At 44.6% G+C, this 24,145-nt stretch overlaps 2 protein-coding genes across 19 annotated transcripts in view; one reads left to right on the plus strand and one right to left on the minus strand.

Annotated features, from left to right (window-relative positions):
* Nucleotides 1-24,145, minus strand: part of LOC128342695 (zinc finger protein 286A-like) — an 80,131-nt gene that overhangs the window by 17,280 nt on the left and 38,706 nt on the right. The window contains exon 1 of one of the 5 annotated variants that reach the window (XM_053290432.1): nt 2,619-2,684. The exons of the other annotated variants lie outside the window; for them this stretch is intronic. The gene's annotated coding sequence lies outside the window, so the exon portion shown is untranslated. Of the gene's footprint in view, nt 1-2,618; nt 2,685-24,145 lie in introns of those variants that run through there. 5 annotated transcript variants of the gene reach the window in all.
* On the plus strand, nt 1,674-13,173 carry LOC128342689 (gastrula zinc finger protein XlCGF71.1-like). 14 transcript variants are annotated; one of them, XM_053290397.1, is made up of 6 exons: nt 1,682-1,789; nt 2,248-2,369; nt 4,636-4,764; nt 5,156-5,290; nt 5,940-6,070; nt 11,541-13,173. In XM_053290397.1, the coding sequence occupies exons 4-6, from the start codon at nt 5,232-5,234 to the stop codon at nt 12,242-12,244; spliced, it is 894 nt and encodes a 297-aa protein (XP_053146372.1). In that variant the 5' UTR covers nt 1,682-1,789; nt 2,248-2,369; nt 4,636-4,764; nt 5,156-5,231; the 3' UTR covers nt 12,245-13,173. The 14 variants fall into 14 exon arrangements, with proteins under 14 accessions (XP_053146368.1, XP_053146377.1, XP_053146372.1 ...); XM_053290398.1 differs by having other exon boundaries at nt 2,248-2,347; nt 4,639-4,764; XM_053290395.1 differs by having other exon boundaries at nt 1,699-1,805; nt 2,248-2,347.

The raw sequence follows: 24,145 nt of genomic DNA on the forward strand, positions 1-24,145 counted from the left end.
TTCACCTTTTCCTGAACATCTCATACATAATAGTAATTTGTTTCAATATGCTTTTTTCTGGATTTTGTCTTATCCATTTGTGAAAGCAAAACACAACTTTGATTGTCCTCCAACAATTCAGTTTGTTTCAGTTCATCAGCTCCAAAGTCTTGCAACAATTTGTATACCCATGCCACCTCCTGGCAAACCTGAGTGGCTGAGACATGCTCCACTTCCACAGACAAAGGAGCAATAATGAATTGCTGTCAATTGTACCATCTAATAGCTCCATCTCCATAAAAGAATAGATATCCACTTATGGATTTATGATCTGTTCTGTCTTCTGCCCAATCTGCATCTATATAATCCACTAGTCTATGATTACTACCTACTGGCAAGTATTAAATGAGTATTAAATGAGCTGTACACCACCTAATGGTTTGCATCTATAAAATCATGCACAGTGTGGAGAAAGTTGATAGAGAGAAATTTTTCTCCCTCTCACATAACACATAACCAGGGTCATCCCATGAAACTAATTGTCAAGAAATTTAGGACAAACAAAAGGAATTACCTTTTCACACAACACATAATCAACTTGTGGAATTCTCTACCATAAGATGTGGTGACAGCCAACAACTGGGAGGGCTTTAAGACGGGTCTGGATAAATTCATGGAGGAGAGGTCTGTCAAACATTACTGTGTACCACCAGCACGCTACCAGGAACACTTGCCACACACTCTGATTCCTCCCGGGGTGTGGGGGTGGGGAATTCCAACTCTGGAGTTTCCATTTTCTCACATATACAGTCCCATTAAATGTGTTTCAGAGATGCAGACAATTTGGATGGAAAGCTGTGAGGCTGCTGTTAGAGAGCTCTCACTTACTTTATTTAATCCTCTTAATCACTATTAAAGGTAGCTTTTTGCCGGGTTAACAGTGTAACTGATTCTTATGGCTCTCACTACCTTAAAAAAACCCTCACAGGAATAGCATTACAATGAATACAACGAATAATATCCCTGCTAACTTGGCAAAGAGGCACCGTTTAACGTGATGATTCTCTTTATTTAGCAGGGGGAGAGTAACTGACCCTATCCACCCCCAGCAAAGTACCTCTAGTGACTGTTGCTGGTGTCTATCTTATGTTTCTTTTTAGATTGTGAGCCCTTTGGGGACAGGGATCCATCTTATTTATTTATTATTTCTCTGTGTAAACTGCCCTGAGCCATTTTTGGAAGGGCAATATAGAAATTGAATGAATGAATGAATGAATGAATATTTATATATCATTCTTCAACAAAAGTTCCCAAAGATATAGATATATAAAATGGCTTCTTGTCCCCAAAGGGTTCACAATCTAAAAAATAAACATAAGATAGACACCAGCAACAGCCACTGGAGACTCTTTTTTAAAGCCAAATTTTGGGTTACGGCCCATTTGACCCACGAGTATACCCCTTAGGTTCTGGCAACCCAGCTGGAGAGTTGCTGTGTTGGAGATGGACAGGACCAGTTGCTCTCCCCCACTAAATAAAGAGACTTCACAAAGATGCCTCTTTGTTCAGTTAGTAGGAAACATCAGCATGAGCCCCACTAAATAGAAGTGAACCATGAATTTAACAGGTGCCTCCTTGATTAGTGGGCAGAGATAAGTACTTAAGCAGGTCAGGTGAAGCTGTTCTTGTCATGAAAGGGAAGCAAAAGCTTCCCTACTCAATTTATCTGGGTCATGAAAAGCTAACAGCTCTATTGTGTAAAGCCATCTGACCTGTGCTTCTCTTCTGTTGTCTTCCTTCAAGGCATAGAGTAAGCAATTGAAGAGGTAGGCAAAGAGTATAGACTTCTAGCCTCAGGGATTCCCAGCAATCCCAAGGAGATGACCCGCCACCTTCTATACCTTGCTTTCATGGGAATGGGCCTTTAGGTTTCTCAACTTTGTCTAGCCAAGAGTTTCAAGAGGAAAGCTTCATGAGACCACCGTGGATGGGGCCTAGCAAATCACCACCCTTCTTCCTAGGTCAGATGCATAGAAACCAAAATGGTTTGGGGATTTATGTTTGAGGTGCATCCTGCTGTTACAAAGAGAAGGCAAACTTCCATTCTGATGGTGCTTTCACAGGGCTTCTAACAACATGTGCATGGGGTAGGGGATGGGTATCTCTCCCAATAGCCCTGAGGATTTTTCATTGTAAAACAGTAGACCATTATCACTTCCTCTTGGAGCTCCCCGGCTGCCCTAAAGTCATCACTCTTTGCTGTTGCAGCTGGATTGGAGGAGGCAGCTGTGAGATTCTCTGAGACTCCGTCTGACACTGAGCAGAGGCATCTGGCACGGAAAGCAAGCAGGAAAAGGACAACCAGAAGGTCAGTCCAAAGGTACCCAAAGGTAATTTTGGAGCCTGGACCTAAAGGCCTTTGGAAACACCCCTGCTGCAAGCTAAGCATCATTTCCCTACACACACAGACTGTGGCACAAGCAGTATTTATAGCACATGGGTTCTTGCGGCATAAGTGGCAACTGAACTCACAACAATTAAGGATGTAAAACTGGTATATTTATGCATTAGCAGAAATATTGAAACACATTAATCCCACATATTTCTTACCCACAACCTCTCTAAATCAGAGGCCACACCTGGTCCCCGCGGCACAGGTCATAGTCAAGCTTGGCTGGCTGGTGTAGCTTGATCCGGCAATTTTGGTGACCACTAAAGTGGCCTAAAGTGGATTTGGGGGCCCCAGGGGGTGTGGAGTCTAGGGGGAAGGGGGTCTTGGGGTCAGCCTCTTGGGTAAGGAGGGGAATGTTCTGAAGTTCCTTCCACTGTGGAAGCTTACAAGCTCCTCAGCATCTTCAATATATATTGGGTGGTTTTGCTATTAAATTACTCATGAGTAGTAGTATTCATTCAGTAACTTAGTCTAGATGTCAGCCAATATAGCTAAGAGCATTCACCCAGGAGGAAAACCACATGAATCCCTCTGGGGAATTGCCTCCTTTGGAACTAAAAGCTAGCTCCTCATCCACAGGAGAATCAGCTCTTCAGAACAGTCACATAAAAGTGGGTGGGAAGAGAGTCCTTACCCATTCAAGTTCACCTTTTGGGCATCGCTTCTCATAGGGCTGAAAGAAATGTCCCTTGTGCTCAAGCACTGAGGGAAATGTTTCTCTAATCCTGGAAACTTCTCATATGAGAACCAGGACATCTCTTCCCAGTGCAGAAATGTGTTTCTCTTACGTTTTTAGTAAGTTCACTCCTTGGTCCTTGCTAGTTTATTAGTGCTATTGAACGTGGGGAGGGGTGTGCCAAACTTATCTGAGTTACTGCAGAGAACATTAGTGAAGCTAATTCCCTTGCCAGAAAGGAGTTTGCTATTTCCCTTTTTAGAGTGCATTTGACTTGGGGTCTACTTGCTAGCTGTCCCTTCTCTTTGTCTGTCGGACAATGAGAAGTTTTGCGGGGCTGTCTCCTAGCAATCCTTGGTGGTTATGACCTTGGGCAGCATTGCCCCATGTTTTGCTTGTGCTAAGTGAGCAGATAGTATTGTTTGCCAAATATGGGCATGTGCAGAGTTCAAATGATTTTCACTGTTAATTGGTTTAATTTTTTAAATGATTTTAATTGTAAATTGCCCAGAGACACAAGTTTTGGGCAGTACAGAAATGTTTTAAATAAATAAATATCCCATGAGTTCAGGTGTTCAAAATGGAGGCTGTGAGCCCACAGCTCCAAATCACATAGAAGGGTGCTGTTTGCAGCCCCAAAATAAGCTGTTTTGGAAACATCTGTACCTGAATTTGGGAACCAAATTCAATGAGCACTTTTGAACCTCCCTCCCTTTCTTTGCCTTTTTTAAAAAATGGGGTTTAGGTGGGTATATTGGTGCCTCAGCGGTGCCCAAAATCATCTTCTGGTTGAGGCTCCTGCTTTCTCATGGAAGGGCTGACCCTGATTTGCAGGGCTTTGATTCCTGGATGAGATCAGAAACTGTACCTTGAAAAGAGATTCTTGTCCAGTGCAGGAGTGGAAGTGGAAGTTGGAAGAAGTCATAAAGGTGCTAATCAAAGTCCAGGTTTGGAGGTATGAATGCTGGGGTTAGGGCCCAAAGAATTCCTTCCCAAAGCAGCAGGAAACTCCAACAACAGAGCTTCCTTTTGATCTCTGGCTTAATGCGAAGGGAGCACCTTCTTCCTCTAGTTGGTCCATACCTCTCTCTAGCCTTATTGAACTGAGTACTGGTTTCTCAACCAGTTGTATTTGGTTTTTTTTTAATTTTCTTACATTTTATATCCCGCTCTTCCTCCAAGGAGCCCAGAGCAGTGTACTCCATACTTAGGTTTCTCCTCACAACAACCCTGTGAAGGAGGTTAGGCTGAGAGAGAAGTGACTGGCCCCGAGTCACCCAACTAGTATTAAGGCTGAATGGGGATTTGAACTCGGGTCTCCCCAGTCCTAGTCCAGCACTCTAACCACTACACCACACTGGCTCTTTCTGGAAATCTGGATCAATACATCATGGTTTAAAAGAAAAATCTCATAATGAACTAAACAGCTACACTACAGGAGTTCGAATCACAGGAGGCGTCCAGCTATCCAGGTGGGATTTGGTTCTTTGGCGAGGATGAGGTTTTTGACTATATTGGCATTCCCCAGCAGGTGGACTCTAGCTGTGTGCCGCACTAACTCACTCTGAGTCTGCTGCAAAACTGGGCATTTCAGTCGTGAAGTTGACTTGCTCACTTCTTCACCAGGTGGCACGTGTCCTCCTTGCTGCATTTCAGGGTAAGGCAGCTTCAGGAGGGATACAAGGCGTAGCTATGAATAAGAATAAGGACTGCCTGAAACTAAGGAGGTGGAAGCAAGCGAAAGGTCAACTTCAAAGTGTTGTATAGTGCCATTGCCACTGCAAAAAAAAAAGAAAAAAGTTTGTGTTGGGGAGCAGTGTTTATCAATATGCTTTTTTCATGTACCTATGGCTTGGGATGAAAATGTTTGGGGAAAATACTGGTCTCTATGAATGGTCCCCAGAGTACAGCATACCTGACTGTACTTGGAATGCAGTGGCCTCTGAGACCCCACCTGACTAAACTTGTAGGATCACTTTGGAGGGGCTGGTCTGAGGCTTTCTTCCACTCCTTTGGACTCTTATAGGATTTCTCTCTTTTCCCCAAAGGTGATATGCAAGAGAATGAGAATGAAGGGCGGCTATCTCCGTTATCACCATCAGAATTGGCCGTAACAAATGAATTATGTGCAATCTTGTCAGAAGAAGAAGATCACGGAAGCCTGGTTTGGGACCTTCGCGAAGGTGAGGAACCCTGCAAAGAGGGGAAACCACAAAAATGCTTAGAGTGTGGGAAGTCCTTCACTTGGAGAACAGCCTTTACCACACATCAAGGAAATCCCTCAAGGGAAGGGGAACCTGTTTCTGGAGAGAGCAGCAGGGGCATGGATGGATTTTGCACAGCACGTTGCAAATTGTGATTGTTTAGCAAATCACCAAGAGGAAGCTGCCCACTCCAGTTACAAAGTAGTGTGGAACCTTATTATTGCAGTTAGTCAAGAACAAGCATGATGATTGTAGTGCAGTATAAAGTAAATAAAATTTATTAGGTTAAGTACATTTGAGATAGGAAAGATCTACCCTAACTATGAGCTACATTTTATTTATTCATTCATTCATTCGTTTGTTTGATTCTATTTGTATTCCACCCTTCCAAAATGGTTCAGGGTGGTTTACAGCACGATAGAAACAATTAAAACAAGTTGACAATTAAACTCAAACTATTAAAACACAATAAAACCAATTAAACAGCTAAAACCCCTGGAAATCAGGGCAACAATTTAAAACAGTAGTCAATCATTTTAAACCCTGGAAGACCAGGCCATACAGGCCAGGCTCTCCTGAAGGACAGTAATGATCTCAAATTACGAATTTCAATTTATATATTGAATAGGAGGAGAGAGAGAAAGAGATGCTGCCATCTGCTCGCCAAGGAGCAAGGAAGTAGAGGGTTTCCTGACTCGCTGCAGGAAATACCTGAGGAGTCAAGGCAGCTGTCGCAGAGTAGAGGCAAAGCAGGGACAGGTAATGGGACCCTCACTAACTACCTCTATTCCCAATGCCCCTAGTGATCATTTGGATACTTGGTGCAAAAGGTCGATGCACTGGAATTCCATCGCCAACACAGCTTCTCATCGCCTGTCTCACTGGCTCACGATTCCCATCTTCTCCCGTAGCACCTGGAATCTGTCTCTAGGCAGTGGTTTAGTCAATCCATCTGTCACCATCTCTTCTGTTGGGCAGTACTTCAACTGGATCACTCCCTTTTCTTGCAAGTCCCAAACATAGTGATACTTTATGGGAATGTGCTTAGTATGACACCATCTCTTTGGTAGATCTGGATGCAACTCTGGTTATCCTCAAGCATGGTTGTGGGCTTTTGTTCCTCAGTCCCAAAGTCCAATAGTAGTTGGTGTATCCACATAACTTCTTGGCATATTCTACTTCTGTGGATGAGAGCATAGCAAGTGACTGCTTGCGCCTAGACCAAGTTATGACTTCACCTCCATACAAGAATAGGTATCCACTTGTGGACTTACATTCTGTTCAGTCCTCGCCCCAGTCTGCATCCAAGTACCACACAAGCCTGTGATTGCTGTTTGCTGGAATCTCTAGTGCATAGTCCGTAGTACCCTTCAGATATCTTCCCAGTCTTGACTTCAATCCAGTCATTGTGGGTTGGCGCACTCACCTTTCTGCTCAAGATTCCTACTGCTGAAGCAATATCTGGCCTTGTTACTGTGGCTATATACAGGGACTTTCCAATTGCCTTTTTGTATAGATTGTTGGCTGGCAAAGGCTCGTTGTCTCCATCTTGTTTCCAGAAATTTGTATCCATTGGTGTAATGGCCTCATTGGCATCCGTCAGTCCCAGGCATTGTAGAAGATCCATTATCTTCTGCTTTTGGTTGAGAAGGAATGTCCCATCCCTTTCTCTTCCTATTTGGATGCCAAGATAATAGGAGATGCTTCCGAGCTCCTTCACTTCTATTTCCTTGTTCAAGTGCTGCACAATCTCAAGGCTGTCTCCTTCTTCTTCATATGCACAGATCAGGTCATCTACATAAGTCAGAACATAAGTCAATTTATTGTCTCTGAATCTTGAGTATAGACAAGGATCAGCCTTTCCTTGCGTGAATCCTTCTTTAAGTAGTAGTTGATTCAACTTTTCATTCCATGCTCTGGCTGCTTGCTTCAAGCCATCGATGCTCTTTTGTTGTTTACACACAAGTCCCCTTCTTTCCAGGTACCTCAAAGCCTGGTGGCTGTTGTATATATGTATCTTACTCGATTTCCCCTTGAAGTAAAGCGCTCTTTACATCCAAGAGGTCAATGTGCATCTTTCTGGGTGCTGCCACACTGAGCAATGCCCTAATTGAAGTGTGCTTGACAACTGGCACAAAGGTCTTGTTGTAGTCCTCACCATAGACTTGGGAGTATCCTTTGGCTATCAGTCTGGCTTTATAGCACTGCACATCTCTTTCTGCATCTTGTTTGACTCTGAAGACCCACTTGCATCCTACAGTCTTCCTTTCAACAGGTAGTTCCACAAGTCTCCAAGTCTGATTTTTGTGCAGGGTATTAATTTCTTCTAGTGCTGCCTTTCTCCATTTTTCAGCTTCATCAGTCGCCATCTTTTCTACATCATGCCATGTGGTGGGTTCCCGTATCTCCCTTCCTTTTGGTCATGAGCAAGACCCTCTTGGGTGGAATCCCTTTGTTGGGCCTCTGTGAGTGCCTTAGCTCTGGCTCAGGCTGTATAGCCCGCTCTGAGTCTGTATCCTCATCTGAACCTCCTCCTTATTCTGACACATGTTCCTTGGGCTCAGTGGGGTCCCATATGCATGGGTCCTCTTTCACCTGAATCTCCATCACAAGTTCCAGCTTGTCACTTCTAGCTGGCTCTAGTCTTTCATCAAAATACACTAAATTACAAATTATAGGATCAAAGATTCCTAATCCCCTTTTGCCAGGCACATATCCAACCAACACTCCCAGTTTGCATTTTGATTTTGGCCTTTGGAACATATGCATAATAGCCTTTGATCCAAACACTTTGACGTTTGTGCCCATACCATAATTCAAATGGTGTCTTGTCTGCTGCCTTGGTTGGCAACTTGTTTTGCATGTAGTTTGTAGTCATCACAGCTTCTCCCCAAAATTTATTTGCTAAGCCAGCACCATGCAACATGCACCTCATCATCTCTAGCAGAGAGTGGTGTTTCCTCTCTGCCACACCATTCAGTTCTGGTGAGTATGCAGCAGTGACTTCTTGCAAAATTTCATTTTGCTTCAGGAATGCTTCCATCCCTTTCGACATGTATTCATCTCGGTTAACAGTCCATAGTCTTTGAGGCCTTCTTCCAAATTTATTACTGACAACTGCAACATACTCTTTAAAATTTCCAAACACTTCACTCTTTTGCCTCAGTAGATATACATGAGTAAATCTTGAAAAATCATCTATAAATGTTAGTATGTAGCGATTGCCTCCCATACTATCTCCTTCGCACCAGAAATGTCAGAATGAATTAACTCCAGAATTTCTTCTTGTAATTCTAAATGTTTCCTTTCAGAAAAGCTGGGCCTCACTCCTTTATTGAGTAAGCAACACTGACATCTTGTGGTGGTTTTATTGCATTGCATATTTCAATGCCGGGGGGGGGAGAGAGAGAGAGAGAGAGAGAGATTTTATACCACCCAAAACTTGCATCTCTGGGCAGTTTACAATTAAAATCATTTAAACATTAGAATAATTTAAAACAATAAATTTAATAAAAAGCCTGGGTAAATAAATGTGTCTCCAGAGCCTTTTTAAAAGCTGCCAGAGATGGGGAAACTCTTATTTCAACAAGGAGCACATTCCAGAGTCCAGGGGCAGCAAATGAGAAGGCCTGTCCCCGAGTAGCCACCAAATGAGTTGGTGGCAACCTCAGACAAACTTCTCCAAATGCTTTTATCAGGCGGTAGGGCTCATGGTGAAGAAGACATTCTCTTAAATACCCAGGGCATTAATTAATTAGTCTGTTCCTTCTCAGGTCTCTAATCATACCCATTTGTCTATGCCCAAGCCTTTCATGCCATAGAGTGATGCAATTCTTATGACTGCATGAAGTTGAAAAATTTGCTCATTCAGTTACACAATCCAATTGAAAGACACGTTCTTTACACATATAGCCTGTCATCATTATGTTGTCATCTCTGGTAATATAACAGACTTTCCCCTCAAAAGTCACTTTGACTCGATGTCCTACAGAGATCAGGTTACATTCCATATCAGGGACAAATAGAGCATTTTCAATTAAAATCCTATCTATTTTTCCATTCCATTGTCTGCAATATAGTTAGCAGCTCCTTTCCCTTCTGCACGAGAAATACTACCATTATCAGTAACTATCGAGGTTTTGCACTTTGTGTCTAAGTCAATGAACAAGTTTATGGGAGTTTAAAATATTTTGGGTAGCCCCTGAATCAACTATGAAGATATTTCTTTCACTGGTGTCCTCTCTTACATTGAAACTTTTCTCATCAGATTGATCGTGTTTTATATCTACATACATTGCTTTGGGAACCCTGGTGTTGTTGAAAAACAGTATATAAATATTTGTGTGATGACCACTTGCAGGACCTCTCCATAGTTTCAGAGGGAGGTATTTCCAAGTCCTGCTGGAAGGGACCTCCAGTACACAAAGCAGGGTCCCTTTCACTGAACTACAGTCATTTTTTTCCCTAATTGTCAACATGGCTGGACAAGCCACTGAGGGGTTTGGAAATAGCCTCAGAGAAATCTTATGTTCATTTCCTACTCCGATACTGTGTGTCACCAGTTTACTGGAGCAAGAATTGGGCCCTGGGGCCCACTAGCACTACATTCCCAGTACTGGTTGGCAGTAGCTTTCCGGGGTTTCTGTCACCAAGACCTATATGGCGAGGCCAGGGACTGAGGGAGGTTAGTTTCATTCCCTGTCATCATGAAGGAGGGGCTGATTTGAGGATGATTTATTTCTCCCTTGGGTGCCTATCCAATCTTTCTCTCTCTCACTCTCTCCAGTGTGTGTGTGTGTGTGTGTGTGTGTGTGTGTGTGTGTGTGTGTGTGTATGTATATGTATGTGTATGTATATGTGTGTGTGTGTGTGTGTGTGTGTGTGTGTGTGTATATATATATATATATATATATATATATATATATATATATATATATAAATAAATAATATCTCCCCCCAGGATATGAAAATGAAATGGAGCCACATGGGATATCAGGAGGAGCCCAGCATGAGTACACAGCTGCCAGTTCACACCAAGGGAGTCACTTAAGCCCGAACACAGACCTTTGCCCAGAGTGTGGAGTGATAGGTTGCTCATTGACTGTGCATTAAAGAACCACACAGGGGAGTAACCATATGCATGTACAGCATGTGGATGAAGTTTTAGGGATATTGGGAGGTTTTGAAAACACCAAAGAAGCCACAAACCTAATGACTATGCCTTTTTAAAGCTTAAAAGTTTTATTCGGAGCAACCAAGATGGAGAGCTCGTCCGAGAAGAAGCCCTACTGAAATTCAAAGAACCATATGGGGGAAAGAACTTCAGATGCTTACTCTGTAGCAGACCTTTGATGATCAGTTTGGTCTGGAGAAACATGAGAGAATGCACAAAGAAGATGCCTCCTAACTGCTTGTAGTTTGATAAGTGTTAGCGCATGTCATTTTATAATGATGAAATCCCTCAGAAAGAACTTCCCATTGAATGTCTCAATGCAACCATTGGGTGATTGGCTGAGCCAGCTTTGAGTGTCTGAACTTTGGAAGGCATTTGCACTGATCAGGGCAGTTTACATAGTTGCCTTGTCTTTTACCTAATGCATTTGCTGTGTATTGGAGTATTTTAATTGCATATTTTATCTAGAACATTTCACTGGTATCAATACTGTATTTTATGGAAACATGGGGAGAAACTCGATTGATGAAGTTTTTGCCACTGACTGATAACCATTATTTAAAATGATAGGATACTCCCATAACACAGAAGCTGTCTGAATGTTTAGCGTACAACGAAAGCCAGATTATACAGAGACATCATCCGGGCCCATGGCCAAAGGAAACCTGATTTCATTGCCGATTGCATAGAATGGGTTTATTTGAGATTTCTAGCAAAATAGAAAGCTGCCTTCTACTGAGTCAGATCATAGGTCCATCTCGCTCAGTATTGTCTGAACAGGCTGGCAGTGGCTTCTCCAAGGTGTCAGGCAGGAGTCTCCCTCAGTCCTATCTTAGAGATGCTGCCAGGGAGGGGAACCTTCTTCATGCAAGCATGCAGGTGCCCTTCCCAGAGCGGCCCCATTCCCTAAGGGGAATATCTTAGTGTTCACATGTATTCTCCCATCCAAGTGCAAAACAGAGTGGGCCCTGCTTAGCCAAGGGGACAATTCATGCTTGCTACCACAAGACCAGCTCTCCCTTGAGCTCTTATCGAGTTTCTCGCTCTCTATCCCAGCAGGTACTGTGCCGGAGAGTGAAAACGAAGGGGAACCACATGCAATACCTGGAGGAGCCCAGCATGAGAAGCCGGCTGTTAGTTCACCCCAGAGGATTTGCTTAGGCACAAAATCGTATATATGCCCAGTGTGTGGGAAAAGCTTCACTTCTCGCTCTAGCCTTACTAGACATCTAAGAATCCACACAGGGGGAAAACCATATGAATGCTTGGAATGTGGACGAGCATTTATGGACAAGTCCAACCTTGTTAGACACAGAATGACCCACACAGCTGAGAAACCATATGAATGCCCAGTGTGTGCCCAAAGATTCAGCCGTAGGGAAAACCTTATGGTCCATCAAAGTATTCACACAGGGGAAAGACCGTTTGGATGCCTGGACTGTGAGAAAAAGTTCCGACTCAAGAAAAGCCTTATTAACCACCAAAGAATTCATTCAGGGGAGAAACCATATAAACATGAGGTGTGTGGGAAACGTTTCAGAAACAGCAAAAGCTTTGCTAGACACAAAGAAATCTGCCACATGGGGAATGAATGCTCAGGAGGTGGAAAGAGCTCCTGCCAGGGAACAATCCCGATTGAAGATCAGAGAGCTTACTGGGCAACACGGACTTATAAATGCTCACACTGTAATGAGAGCTTTGCTGATCCGTTGGGCTTGGAGGAACATGAGAGAACACACAATGGAGAAAGCAGCTCATAACTGCGTGTTTGGAAAGAGGTTCCTTTGCAGCACATGTTATATTTACATCAAGAAATCTTGGAGAATGCAAGATTATTATCGGAGCACCACATGGCAGTTAGGAAATTAAGCGAGGCCTGCTCTGAGTATCCTGCTTTTCTGTACGCTGGAAAGCATTTGCATGGCGCTGGGCCTTTTTACATTAGTTGCTGTCTGCGTGGATCTTCCAGCATAGACTTCTGCAGCCCATTGAAGATTTTAATTGCATGTTTTATCTTGAGAGATTCAAGAGTATTAATCATTTTATTCTTTTATGGAAACACAGAGAGCAGCCTGATACATGAAGCTTGCTTTTTGCTACAGACTCATACACTGCAGCCAATGGTTGACATGCAGAATATTACACCAACACACGTGTTAAACAGGAGGGACGTTTTCTGGCCACCTGCCTTCCTGGGGAAAGCTTTCTGCAGCTTCTGAAAACATATCCCTGAGGGCTGTGTAACTCACAGGGACATGTGTTCCGGACACACAGGCAGCTTCCGAGGGAAAGAGAGTGACACAGAAACATTGCTTGCCTGGGAGTGTGCGTGCACTCAAGATGTGCCCACAATTCCTTATTCTGGATGTCAGCTGATATTTTTAGATCAAAGAATATTCACATGACAAGAAAATGGCCTGACTACTCAGATTGTAGCAAAGTATTCTGTGATAATCAGGCTGGATTAACATGGAAACCATTCAGGGGGAAAGGAAACCTGAATCTGCATGGAAAAGCAGCCGAGAAGGAAGGGAAATGTATCAAAGACTTCTGTTGTTCCAACTGAAATGTACATGAAGATACCAGCTGCTACTTTTCAGATATTTAACATAGTTTCTTTTTATCACTGCTTCTGTATTGGACTGTATTTACATTGCTTATTAAAATTTTGTGAACTTTTTGGGTTTTTTATATCATGGTTTTAAATAGTTTCTCTACCAAGACAAGAGGCACTCAAAGTATTTTACATAGAAATAAGAATGAAATGTGGTTCCAGTTGCAGATGGGGAGGTGAACTGGTCTTGTGGTAGCAAGCATGAATTGTCCCCTTGGCTAAGCAGGGTCCACCCTGGCTTGCATTGGAATGGGAGACATGTGTGAGCACTGGGATGAGGCTGCTCTGGGAACATGCTTGCATGAAGAAGGTTCCAAGTTTCCCTCCTGGCATCTCTAGATAGGGCTGAGAGAGACTCCTGCTCGTAACCTTGGAGAAGCAACTGCCAATCAGGGTAGACAATACTGAGCAAATCGTAGAAGGCAGGTTCCTAAGGGCTCACCGTTTAAGAGACACTGGCTACATCAGTGGGGCACTTGCCCACTATGACCTACACCTGTGTTAGCCTGCATCTTCTCCGTTCTCTCACTTGGTTAAAAAGCAAGATCCTTTAAAATGTGTTACCAGTAGTTATGCTATACTAAGCAGTAACCTGAAAGCCCCTTTGAACATGATTGGTCTGTATGGATGTGGTACTGGTTGCCAGTTGGATAACTGTAATGGTAGCTTTAGTGGCCTAGACTCCATGTGACTGTTCCAGTGTACGGACAAACCTTGGATGCAGGTTGACCATTCTGCCACTCATGGCCATCCAGCACCAGACTTAGTGGAGAAGCTGTAATTAAACCACAGCATGAGAGACCATGCTAAATTTATGTTAGATTTAATAATAAACAGTTTAGGACCAACTTACCTGGGAGAGCCCCCACCTTCTGCATGATCTCCACTACACATTAAAGCCATCAAGAGAGGTCAGTCTCCAAATGCTGCCAGCTCATCTGATGGCTACTCAGGAGTAGACCTTCTCTGTAGTTGCTCCAGAGTTGTGGAATGTACTCCCTACAGACATTTAGAGGAGAGTTCACCCTCTTTTAGAGTCCTTAACATGCTTTTTTAAAAAGCCTGGCCTTTAGTAATTTTTGAATGTTTTAAATTGTTTTTATAGCTGTTTTTATTGTATTTGTGAACCACCCTGATCCTTTGGTGCCAGGTAGTATATAAATTAATGTATCTGTTAAGGGTGTGGCCTTTCCCACCCACCATTTTCTGGCATTTTGGAGCTTAAATGTACATGGAAAGGCCATAAACTGAGAGGCTTCTTGTTAAACATATTTGATTACCTTTTTGGAAGGCTCTGTCTACAACTCTCATTTGAAACTCAAATTGTGTTACTCAAAGGAGAGTGGGGGAAGGAAGAAATATGATGGTCCATAATCAGTTATTCCACTCCTAACTAACCTTCTCAAAGAGGCTTCCCAACTTCCAGTAAGTGACAGAAAAATATACCCCTCTTTTAGAGAAAGGTGTTTTGAAGTTCTGCTCTCACTACTTTCTTGGTCAGATGAGACATCATATGTAGAATAAAATAGTCCAATGGCCCTTTCCTACCAGAAAATCCCCTTTGGGTGTGTGAGAACACTATCCTTTTAATGTGGATGGAGGTGTAGCTTGGTGGAGGAGCATCTGCCTTGCATACAGGTGGTCCCATCTCAGGTTCAATCTCTTGCTTAACCTCCAGGTAGTGCTGTGAAAAACTCTTTTTGCAGGCTTGGACTTGGTTCCAGCAACTGCTAAAAAAGGCAAAGTGTGCCATTGAGTCGATGTCGATTCCTGGTGCTCACAGAGCCCTGTGGTTGCCTTTGGTAGAAAACAGAAGGGGTATATCATTGCCATCTCCAGCGCAGTCTGAGATGATGCCTTTCAGCATCTTCTTCCTATATTGCTGCTGCCCAATATAAGTGTTCCCCATAGTCTGGGAAACATACCAGTGGGGATTGGAACCAGCAACCTCTGGCTTGCTAGTCAAGTCATTTCAACAGTCCTTATTCTTGCAAGGGGTTTCCAGATTTGGTACTGAGTTCTGTTCTTTCTAGATTGTTTTTCAGCTGAGTGGCATCTCCTTCAAGTGTTCTACCATAACCGTTACGCGTGGCTACTCCTAATGTTTTGGGGACTGTATCTTGCTCCTTCCTCTTCCTCCTTTGGTATTGGGGGAATTGGGGAGTGTATATGAAGGAGGAAATGTGTGTGTGCCTCAAGTGGAGGTAAAAGAAAGAACTAGCAAATCCTTGTCTGAGAGGGAGGAATGTGGCCAAAGAAGCCAGCAGACAGAGAAGGGCACAATCCATGGGAAAGGACTGCCTCAGAAGAAGAGCATCTTATTTGCATGTGGAAGGTCCTCAGATCAGTCCCTGGCAGCATCTCTCAGTAAGGAAGTTAAAGGGCCCCTATGTGAAATCCTATAGAGCTGGTGCCAGCTGGCCTAGATGATAATGAGCCAGGTGGACCAATGACCTGATTTGGTATAAGACAGCTTGATATCTAGGGGAGGAAGTGAGGCCTATTGCCACAGGTGTATGAAGTAGAGAGGACCTCCTAGCAGCATGTCTCAAGGCAGCAGAGATTTAGAGGAGCTGTGAATGAGAATCGCAAAATGGAGAAGCAAACGTATATTGGCAATAGCCTGATTTATACTTCTATCCTGCCTCTTTTTCATGGTTGAACACAGTACAACCTCCCATGCAACTGGTATTGAGAGGCATCATGCTTCTGAGGATGGAGGTGGCCCCAAACCACCAGACTGGTAGCCTATGATAGACCTGCCCTCCATGAATTAGTCTAAGCCCCTTTTAAAGCTAGCCAAGCTAGTGACCATCACCACATCCCATGGCAAAGAATTCCATAGATTAATTGCACGTTGTGTGGAAAAAGTACTTCCTCCTGTCAGTCCTAAATTTCCCAACCTTCAGTTTCATGGCATGACCCCTAATTCTAGTAATGTGAGAGAGGGAGAAAAAACTTCTGTCCACTCTCTCCACACCATGCATAACTTTATACACCTCTGTCATTTCTACCAGTTGTCATCTCTTTTCCAAACTAAAGAGTCTCCGATGCTGTAGCCTTGCCTCATAAAGTGCTCCAGGCCCCTGATCATCTTGGTTGCCCTCTTCTGCACTTTTCCCAGTTCTATAATATGCTGCTTAAGATACGGTGACCAATGTGGCTGTACCATGGATTTGTATAAAGACATAATATTTTTATTTTCAATCCATTTCCTAATGATCTCTAGCATAGAATTTCTGCTGCCACAGTCTGAGTCAACACTTTCAATGAGCTGTCCACCATGACCCCAAGATCTCTCTCCTGGTCAATCACAGACAGCTCAGACCCCATCAGACCCACATTCTATCAAGTTACTAGAGCCTCGGGTAAACATACGCATCTTGGCTGCCCTCCAAGTGACCCAACAGGTAGCCCAGATCTGTGCCACTTTCATAACACCTTTCTCCCGAGACAGTTGGCAAGATGTAGTCAAGAATCTGGAAGGACAATCTCCCAAACAGTCTGAGATAGACAGCTCAGATGGTTGGAGACCCTTGAAGATTACAAGATGTTCAGCAGTCTGCAACTCTTCATGGGACTGTAGTAAAAATGATTTAAACACAAGCTAATATGATAAAGCCCAAGGGTTTGGGAGGAAATTCCTTCTCAAATTTTTAACTTCCATCGGGTCTTCCAGTTCACATGCTTCTTCTGGGCATGTGACTCCATAAGTATTGACTTTGACTTTCAACACTTATAATTTCAACTGACCACTAGGGACATTGCCACCTAATGGTGCAGCAGGGAAATGACTTAACTAGCAAACCAGAAGTTGCCAGTTCAAATCCCCACTGGTATCTTTCCCAGACTATGGGGAACACCTATACCTGGCAGCAGTGATATAGGAAAGATGCTGAAAGGCATCATCTCGTACTGTATGGGAGATGGCAATGGTAAACCCCTCCTGTATTCTACCAAAGAGTACCACAGGGCTCTGTGGAGACTGACTTGATGGCACACTTTACCTTTACCAGGGACATTAGGAGTAGAAGTAGGGTGTATAGAACTGTTCCCTTGTTCTCATTTCTGTCACTCTGCTCTAAGTCTCTTGTGATTTGTAGACTGATGTTTAGGACACTCCCCTTTGTGTTCTATGTTCTTTTCCTTCCACCATGAAGTAACTAGTCCAGGTTTGCTATCCAAGTTTGTAAGTCAAAATAAACCTTTACTTTTTTAAAATTTAGTCCTTAGGCAATTATCTCCTGATTGCCTCCATGAACTATGTCCTCGTCAAAATAGGTTTCCTTGCTCAATAAGTGATTGATTCCAAGTTTATATACCACCCTTTCTGAAGTGGTTCAGGGCGTACATTAACACACACCCCAATTAAAATCACCCAAAGTGATAAGAGAAGCTTCCCCCACCCAATAAAACTACTTTCCCCCCTCTTTAGCAATTGTCTCCAAATCTCCTCTATAAGCTCTGTCCTAATCAAACTGGGATTCTTTGCTCAATAAGGGATTGATTCCAATTATCCCCTGTAGCTTTTGGAGCTTTAACAGCAGTTTGACTGAGGGCAGATCAAGACACTATGTGGAAGCAGAGTTTATTTTAGCTTAAAGTTGATTAAACAAGCTAGGATTGGCACCACAAACTATCACCAAATCTTGTTTTGTTTCACTATATCACATCTCACTCCTCCTCCTCCCCACCATGATCTAGATTTGCCATTCTCTATATAAGAGTCCAGGGAGGAGGAAACTACTAAAATGGACCAAGACAAAACCTTGATTGGGGATTCAGACATCACACAAAACCACTCGAAAGACAAACCAACTTCAAACCTTAACGTTCAGATCAGGGCTTGACTGCCCAAAATAAACCAGTTTTCTTACTGGAGCATGCTCAGACATGCATACTAAGCTCAATTAGGTGAAAGGCTATGGTTCCCATAGGATCATCCATCATCAAAGTGATAACAAAGAAGCTTTCCCCATCCCTTGTCTCCATAGCCAATAGACCTTCTCCTACCAAGTCACAGTTACGGGAACAGCAGCATAAAGAAGGCCAGAATGATGTGAATTTGACTTCTCAAGCTCATCAGTCACTTTCCCATAAGGGGTTTCTGCCCCAGGACAGGGAAAGGGACACAGCAAGCAGAATCTCTGTTAATCCGTTTCATCCACACCAAGGATCAAGCGAAGGGGAGCTCCTTACAACAGCCTCACAGTTGCCCTTGAAATGCCTTTGCCTTCAAATACTCCCTTCAAGGGATCCTGCCATTTGGCTGCAGAAAGGCCAAGAATTATGGTCCGGAAGCACCTGATGCAGCTGCTTGGCAGAACCGAACTATGACTGGGTGTGGTCATGAGCAGCTAGATGGGAAACCGCTTAGGAAGAAACCCCTGTGTGGGCTGCACCGAGTTAAAGGAGAAAAGGCAGGCAGGATAGACGTGTATGAAGGCACTCCTGTCTCCCAATACTTTCGTCTCCATTTGGAGATTCTCATTCACAGCTCCTCAGTCTCTGCTGGCATAGGAGGACATTCTGCTAAGAGGACCTCCTCCCCACTATATGTACCTGTGGGTTTGAATGCAGAAGACAAGCACTGCTTCTTTCCCCTCTAGATATATCAAGCTGCCTTATACCGCATCAGGCCATTGGTCTGCCTTGCTCAGTGGTGTCTACTCTGACTAGCATCAGCTCTTTAGGATTTCACATGGGGGCCCTTTCACTGCCCTACCTTCAGATGCTACCAGGGACAGAACCTGGGACTCTCTACTTGCCAAGAAGATGCTTTTCTTCCGAGCTATAATTCTTTCCTATGGATCATGCCTTTCCCTATCTGCTGGCCTCCTTGGCCACATTCCTCCCTCCCAGAAAGATATTCACCAGTCCCTACTTTTATCTCCACTTCAGGCACACAAATTCTTCCTTTAAGTGGACACCCTGATTTCCACCGCCACCACCCCCATACCAAGGGAGAAAGAGGAAGGAGCCACATACATACAGTCCCCAAAACATTAGTAGCCACTCACAAAGGTTATGTGGAACACATGCAGGGCGTATCTAGGGAAAATAGTGCCTAGGACAAGCACTGAAATTGCACACACCACCCATCCAAACATCTGACACCCATGAGTACAGAGTAAATACTTATCAGGCATGAGTACATCCATTCCAAAAGAAATATCAATTTCTGTTCACTATTATATGGCTTCTCTTTCACTGAAGGTGAAATGGAATATTTCTTTTGCAAATGAACAGTCAGTATCCTCATCCATGTTGTAGCAGATCAACTGATACAGTTGAAAAAAAAATTCTTTTGATTTACCCAAGAGCGGGGGGTGGGGGAGGAGGGTGATTGAGGAAAACAATTGCGTGTAGTGGTTAGAGGGCTGGACTAGGGCTGGGGAGACCCAAGTTCAGATCCCCATTCAAGCCATGAAACTTACAGGTGACTCTGTGTCAGCCACTTAGCTCTCAGCCTAACCTCTCTCACGGGGTTGTTGCAAGGATAAACATAACCATGCAGTCCTCTGAACTTCTTGGAGTAAAAGCAGGCTATAAATGGGGAAAATCAACACATTAGGTGCTTGCACCAGCACCTGATTGCCTAATCCACACCTGATTGCCCAATCCATATCCGCCCGCCCACCCCCAGCAAGCACTTGCCATTTATCTCAGGCAATGTTTGCTGCCTGAAAGCATCTATTCCCCTTTCTCTCCCTCCGGAGAGGGAGGGAAAGGAAGAATAGATGCTTTCAGGCAGCAAGCACTGCCTGAAATGACGCTGAAGAGCTTGCTCAGGCTCCTCGGAGCTTGAGGTCACGCCCCTTTTTTCATCACATGCAAAAGGGGCATGGCCTTGAGCTCCAAAGAGCCTGGGCAAGCTCTTCAGCATCATTTCAGGCAGCACTTGCTGCCTGAAAGCATCTATTCTTCCTTTCTCTCCCTCTCTGGAGGGAGAGAAAGGGGAATAGATGCTTTCAGGAAGCAAACGCTGCCTGAAATAAACAGCAAGTGCTCACAGGGGGTGGGGCACCTCTCCGGACCACAGGTGGGGTGGGGGGCAGGGCATGGTAGGCACCTTGCACTCCCTGCAATGGCACCCAGGGCACATGCCCTGCCTGCCCCACCCTCGTTACGCCCCTGAGCACATGAAGCCACTTAGCTGGAGCAAGAAGGAAGGAACAGCAAGCAGGACACAGATCTGAAGGTCCCTTTCTGAGGATAAAGACTCTTTCACTTTGAGCTCTTACTAGGCCAAACCTGCAAAAGGTGGAATGGATAGCTTCGATCTTATACAGCAAATGGCTTCTAGCTGGGTATTTGCTCAATTCTCCTTCCCCCTCACTTTGCACAGATTCAAGAGTTCAGCTGTGGTAGGTCTGCTGGAAACGCCGGTCCAGAAACTTCCTGTAGGCTGAAACCCTGATCTCAAAAGATCTTCCAAAAAGTGACCCAAGGTTTGCGACCCCAAACCATAATCTGAAGCTTTTGTTTGTAGAAAGTTTTGCTGCCCAAACCTCAGATTTGAAGATGGCATCATGTCACAGGAATTCTGCCACTGCTGTAACCTGGGAGTTTTTCACACCCAGCTTTTAGTTTGCATCTCCTCCAGAAAGGAGGGTGTGAATTCACTTATTGGCCAAATTTACCCCCATGTCCCGGCAAGCTGTCAGGAATCACTTCACACACAATTCAGGTTTTTCATTGTCTGTTAGAGTGTAACCCAGTTTATAGCCAGGATTTTAAAATCCACTTTTTGTAGTGGTTTTTTAGGGCAAATTTGAACTCTCAGTAAAGCCTGCTGTCTGGGAAAGCTCCTGGGTTTTGTGCTGTGCCTGCTCCCAAAACCATAGAGAGGGTGGCTCACACAAGCCCAAACACAGAGTATCTGGTCTATGCCTGCCTCTCTGGTCACCTCTCAGATCAGTTGCCCTGTGCCCCAGAGTTTCTGCATTCCTCCTGCTGTTGCCTGGCAACAAGGAGGCTGCATTGCTTCATCCCCAGTTACAATGCATGTAAAGGGAGGTACTCACGGGGAGGGGGCACTTTCCACTGCATCTTCTGTCGTCGTCCCCCGCCCTTTCTCAATCTGGACAAAAATGAGATGGGATGACAAGATGGGCACAGTGGAAGAGGTGTCCACAAAGCAAGGCTGCAGAAGTATTTGCACAAGCACATGGAGTTCAGTGACACCAGGAACCAGGCAGCTCAGTTGTTTCACCAAAACTGATTATACACAGGTGTGGAGGGAGGCCAGTGGTGGCCCAGATTCTGCTGCTGCCATGGCCCCTATAGCCCTGCCCCCTGCAGTCTTATGAAAAGAACTGTGCATCTGTAGCATAATTCAATCCAGTCACAGGAGAGATTCTTCCCGTGTGATAAGGATGGATAATGCTCCAGAATGGACCACTCTCTCATGAGAGTGAAAGGCCATGGAGACACACATGCGGGCCAGAGGGCTGTTGCCACCCAGCCACTTGATTTATTATTTATTTATTTGATTTGTATACTGCCCTTCCAAAAAGGCTCAGGGTGGTTTACAATTAAAACACACCACTAAAAGAGTATACCCACAAGTCCTGGGCAAGGGTACCGCAGCAGCAACACCTTTCCTGGTCACAGTGACTGGCAGACAACTGGAGTCAAAGAGTTCCCTCTGGCAGTCTGATCGCCCCATAGCAGGGGCGTAACTATAATAGGGCAAGGGGAGACAGTTGTCTGGGGACCCACTGACCTGGGGGCCCCCCAGAGGCAAGTCACATGACTGCCTCCCCCAGCCACACACCCGCCCTGGCTTCCTTCAGTTGTATTCATCCTCTGAAATTGATGTGAGTGTTAAGACCTGGAGCTACCAGAACAGCATGTCTTTCTCTAATACTATTAAATGACTTGCATCGTCCACAATTTACAAAACCTTTAAAAAAAATTTAGGATGATGTTCTATTGTGGCACATAGGGGTGTGTGTGTGTGTGTGTGCATGTGTGCATGTGTGTGTGTATATATATAACTATGCTTTTTGTTACCACTATTCAGCCTCATTTAAGATTTCTTTACTTCATGAACTGAGCTTCATTGGGGGGGGGGTTAAAATCTTGTCTCTGGGCCCACTCCAACCTTGCTGCACCCCTGCCCCATAGCACATATGCATGGGTTTTTTTGCCCACCACACTCACGCAGCTTGGCAGATATTACTGAAAACAGCAGCTCCCCTCACCCAGGATTCCCTCTGGCAGCTGATCTACATATGCAGCAATCTTCCAACCCGAGAATTTTGGACGTGTATTAGGAGATATCCCTGATGCCACCCAGCTCTGCCCACCCGGGAGGTCCTGGACACACAGAGTGGCCCAGAACCCTCGGGAGTCTATAAAGGGTGAATGGAGAAGACAAGGTGTGGAGTATGAGTTAAACAGAGATACTGGGCGGGGGGGGGGGACATCAGCAGGGCGCCCTATAGTTGGATGGGCTATCTCATGAGAGCACAGTCCCATGGAGACCAGGAACTGATGGAGCCTCTGGTTCTCCCCAGGGTTCTGGCCCTCTCGTGAGAGAACGAATCCTCTGCAGGCAAACCTGGACTGCTTGGCCCAGGTCTACAAGTAACAGCAGAAGAGAGGGCATGCCCTCAATTCCTGCTGTAGGCTTCCAGTGGCATCTGGCGGGCCACTGTGTGAAACAGGATGCTGGACTAGATGGGCCTTGGGCCTGATCCAGCAGGGCTGTTCTTATGTTCTTAAGAGCATCCTTCACCATGGTGGACCACACCCGAGGATCCTTTGCCTGCCCTCATATACATATTTCCTCCTAGGAAGACATCATGATCCCTTCCCCGGTGTAACAGAAAACTAGCACCCCTCTGCATCCCCCGATGCCAGTAGTTCTGCTTGGGCAAGACAGCATGACTGCCAGGCCCTTGCAAGGGCTGTGGTGCAAGTGGTTTGAGGAAGGGGTTTAAATACCCTTTGTTGCCCAAGGGTGATGGACCAATGCTGAAATGGCACGATTGCACTCGACACACATCCTTGAAGATTGGGGCCAGTGGTTGCAGCCCTACTGATGTGCTGATGTCTTGCCCACAGTCTGGCAAAATGAGCAGCCGGCAGCTTGCTGGGATTTGGCCTCAGCAGACAAGGAAGAGGGAGGAGTTCCTCTACCCAGAAGCCAGAGTTTGCTGGACTGTGGTTGGACGACTGTGGTTGGAAACGATTATCTGTGGCGTGATTCCAGGGTGCAAGAATTAACCTCGGGTTCGTCAACCTGAGATTTCACACTATGTCCCAAAGTGGCCAGATTCTAACTGACTCTAACAGCCTTGGAGACCCATTAACATAACTCCTCATGCCTCTAGTGGCCAAAAGGAGTCACTGTGGTGCTAAGAGTCAATGCTGTAGAATCCTCACTTCAAACATTCCTTCTCATCACTTGAGCACTGATCAACAACCCCCATCATATTTTGCAATGCTAGAAAATGATCTCTTGGCAATGGTTTTCTTAGCACATCCACTAACAACTTCTCTGTTGGACAGTATTTAAACCTCACCTTTTCCTGAACATCTCATGCATAATAGTATTTTGTCTCAATATGCTTTTTTCTGGATTTTGTCTTATCCATTTGTGAAAGCAAAACACAACTTTGATTGTCCTCCAACAATTCAGTTGGTTCAGTTCATCAGCTCCAACGTCTTGCAACAATTTGTATATCCATGCCACCTCCTGGCAAACCTGAGTGGCTGAGACATGCTCCACTTCCATAGACAAAGGAGCAACAATGAATTGCTGTCAATTGTACCATCTCCAGCTCCATCTCCATAAAAGAATAGATATCCACTTATGGATTTATGATCTGTTCTGTCTTCTGCCCAATCTGCATCTACATAATCCACTAGTCTATGATTACAACCTACTGGCAAGTATTAAATGAGCTGTACACCACCTAATGGTTTGCATCTATAAAATCATGCATAGTGTGGAGAAAATTGATAGTGAGAAAAATTTCTCCCTCTCACATAACACATAACCAGGGTCATCCCATGAAACTAATTGCCAAGAAAT

This window comes from Hemicordylus capensis, chromosome 2, assembly GCF_027244095.1.
Source record: "Hemicordylus capensis ecotype Gifberg chromosome 2, rHemCap1.1.pri, whole genome shotgun sequence".
NCBI lineage: Eukaryota > Metazoa > Chordata > Lepidosauria > Squamata > Cordylidae > Hemicordylus > Hemicordylus capensis.

Coding starts and splice junctions, on each gene's coding strand:
- LOC128342689 (XM_053290393.1), top strand. CDS start 5,232: ATGTGCAATCTTGTCAGAAGAAGAAGATCACGGAAGCCTGGTTTGGGA. Junction 5,291..5,939: donor GGTTTGGGACCTTCGCGAAG/GTGAGGAACCCT, acceptor TATATTGAATAG/GAGGAGAGAGAGAAAGAGAT. Junction 6,071..11,540: donor TAGAGGCAAAGCAGGGACAG/GTAATGGGACCC, acceptor TCTCTATCCCAG/CAGGTACTGTGCCGGAGAGT.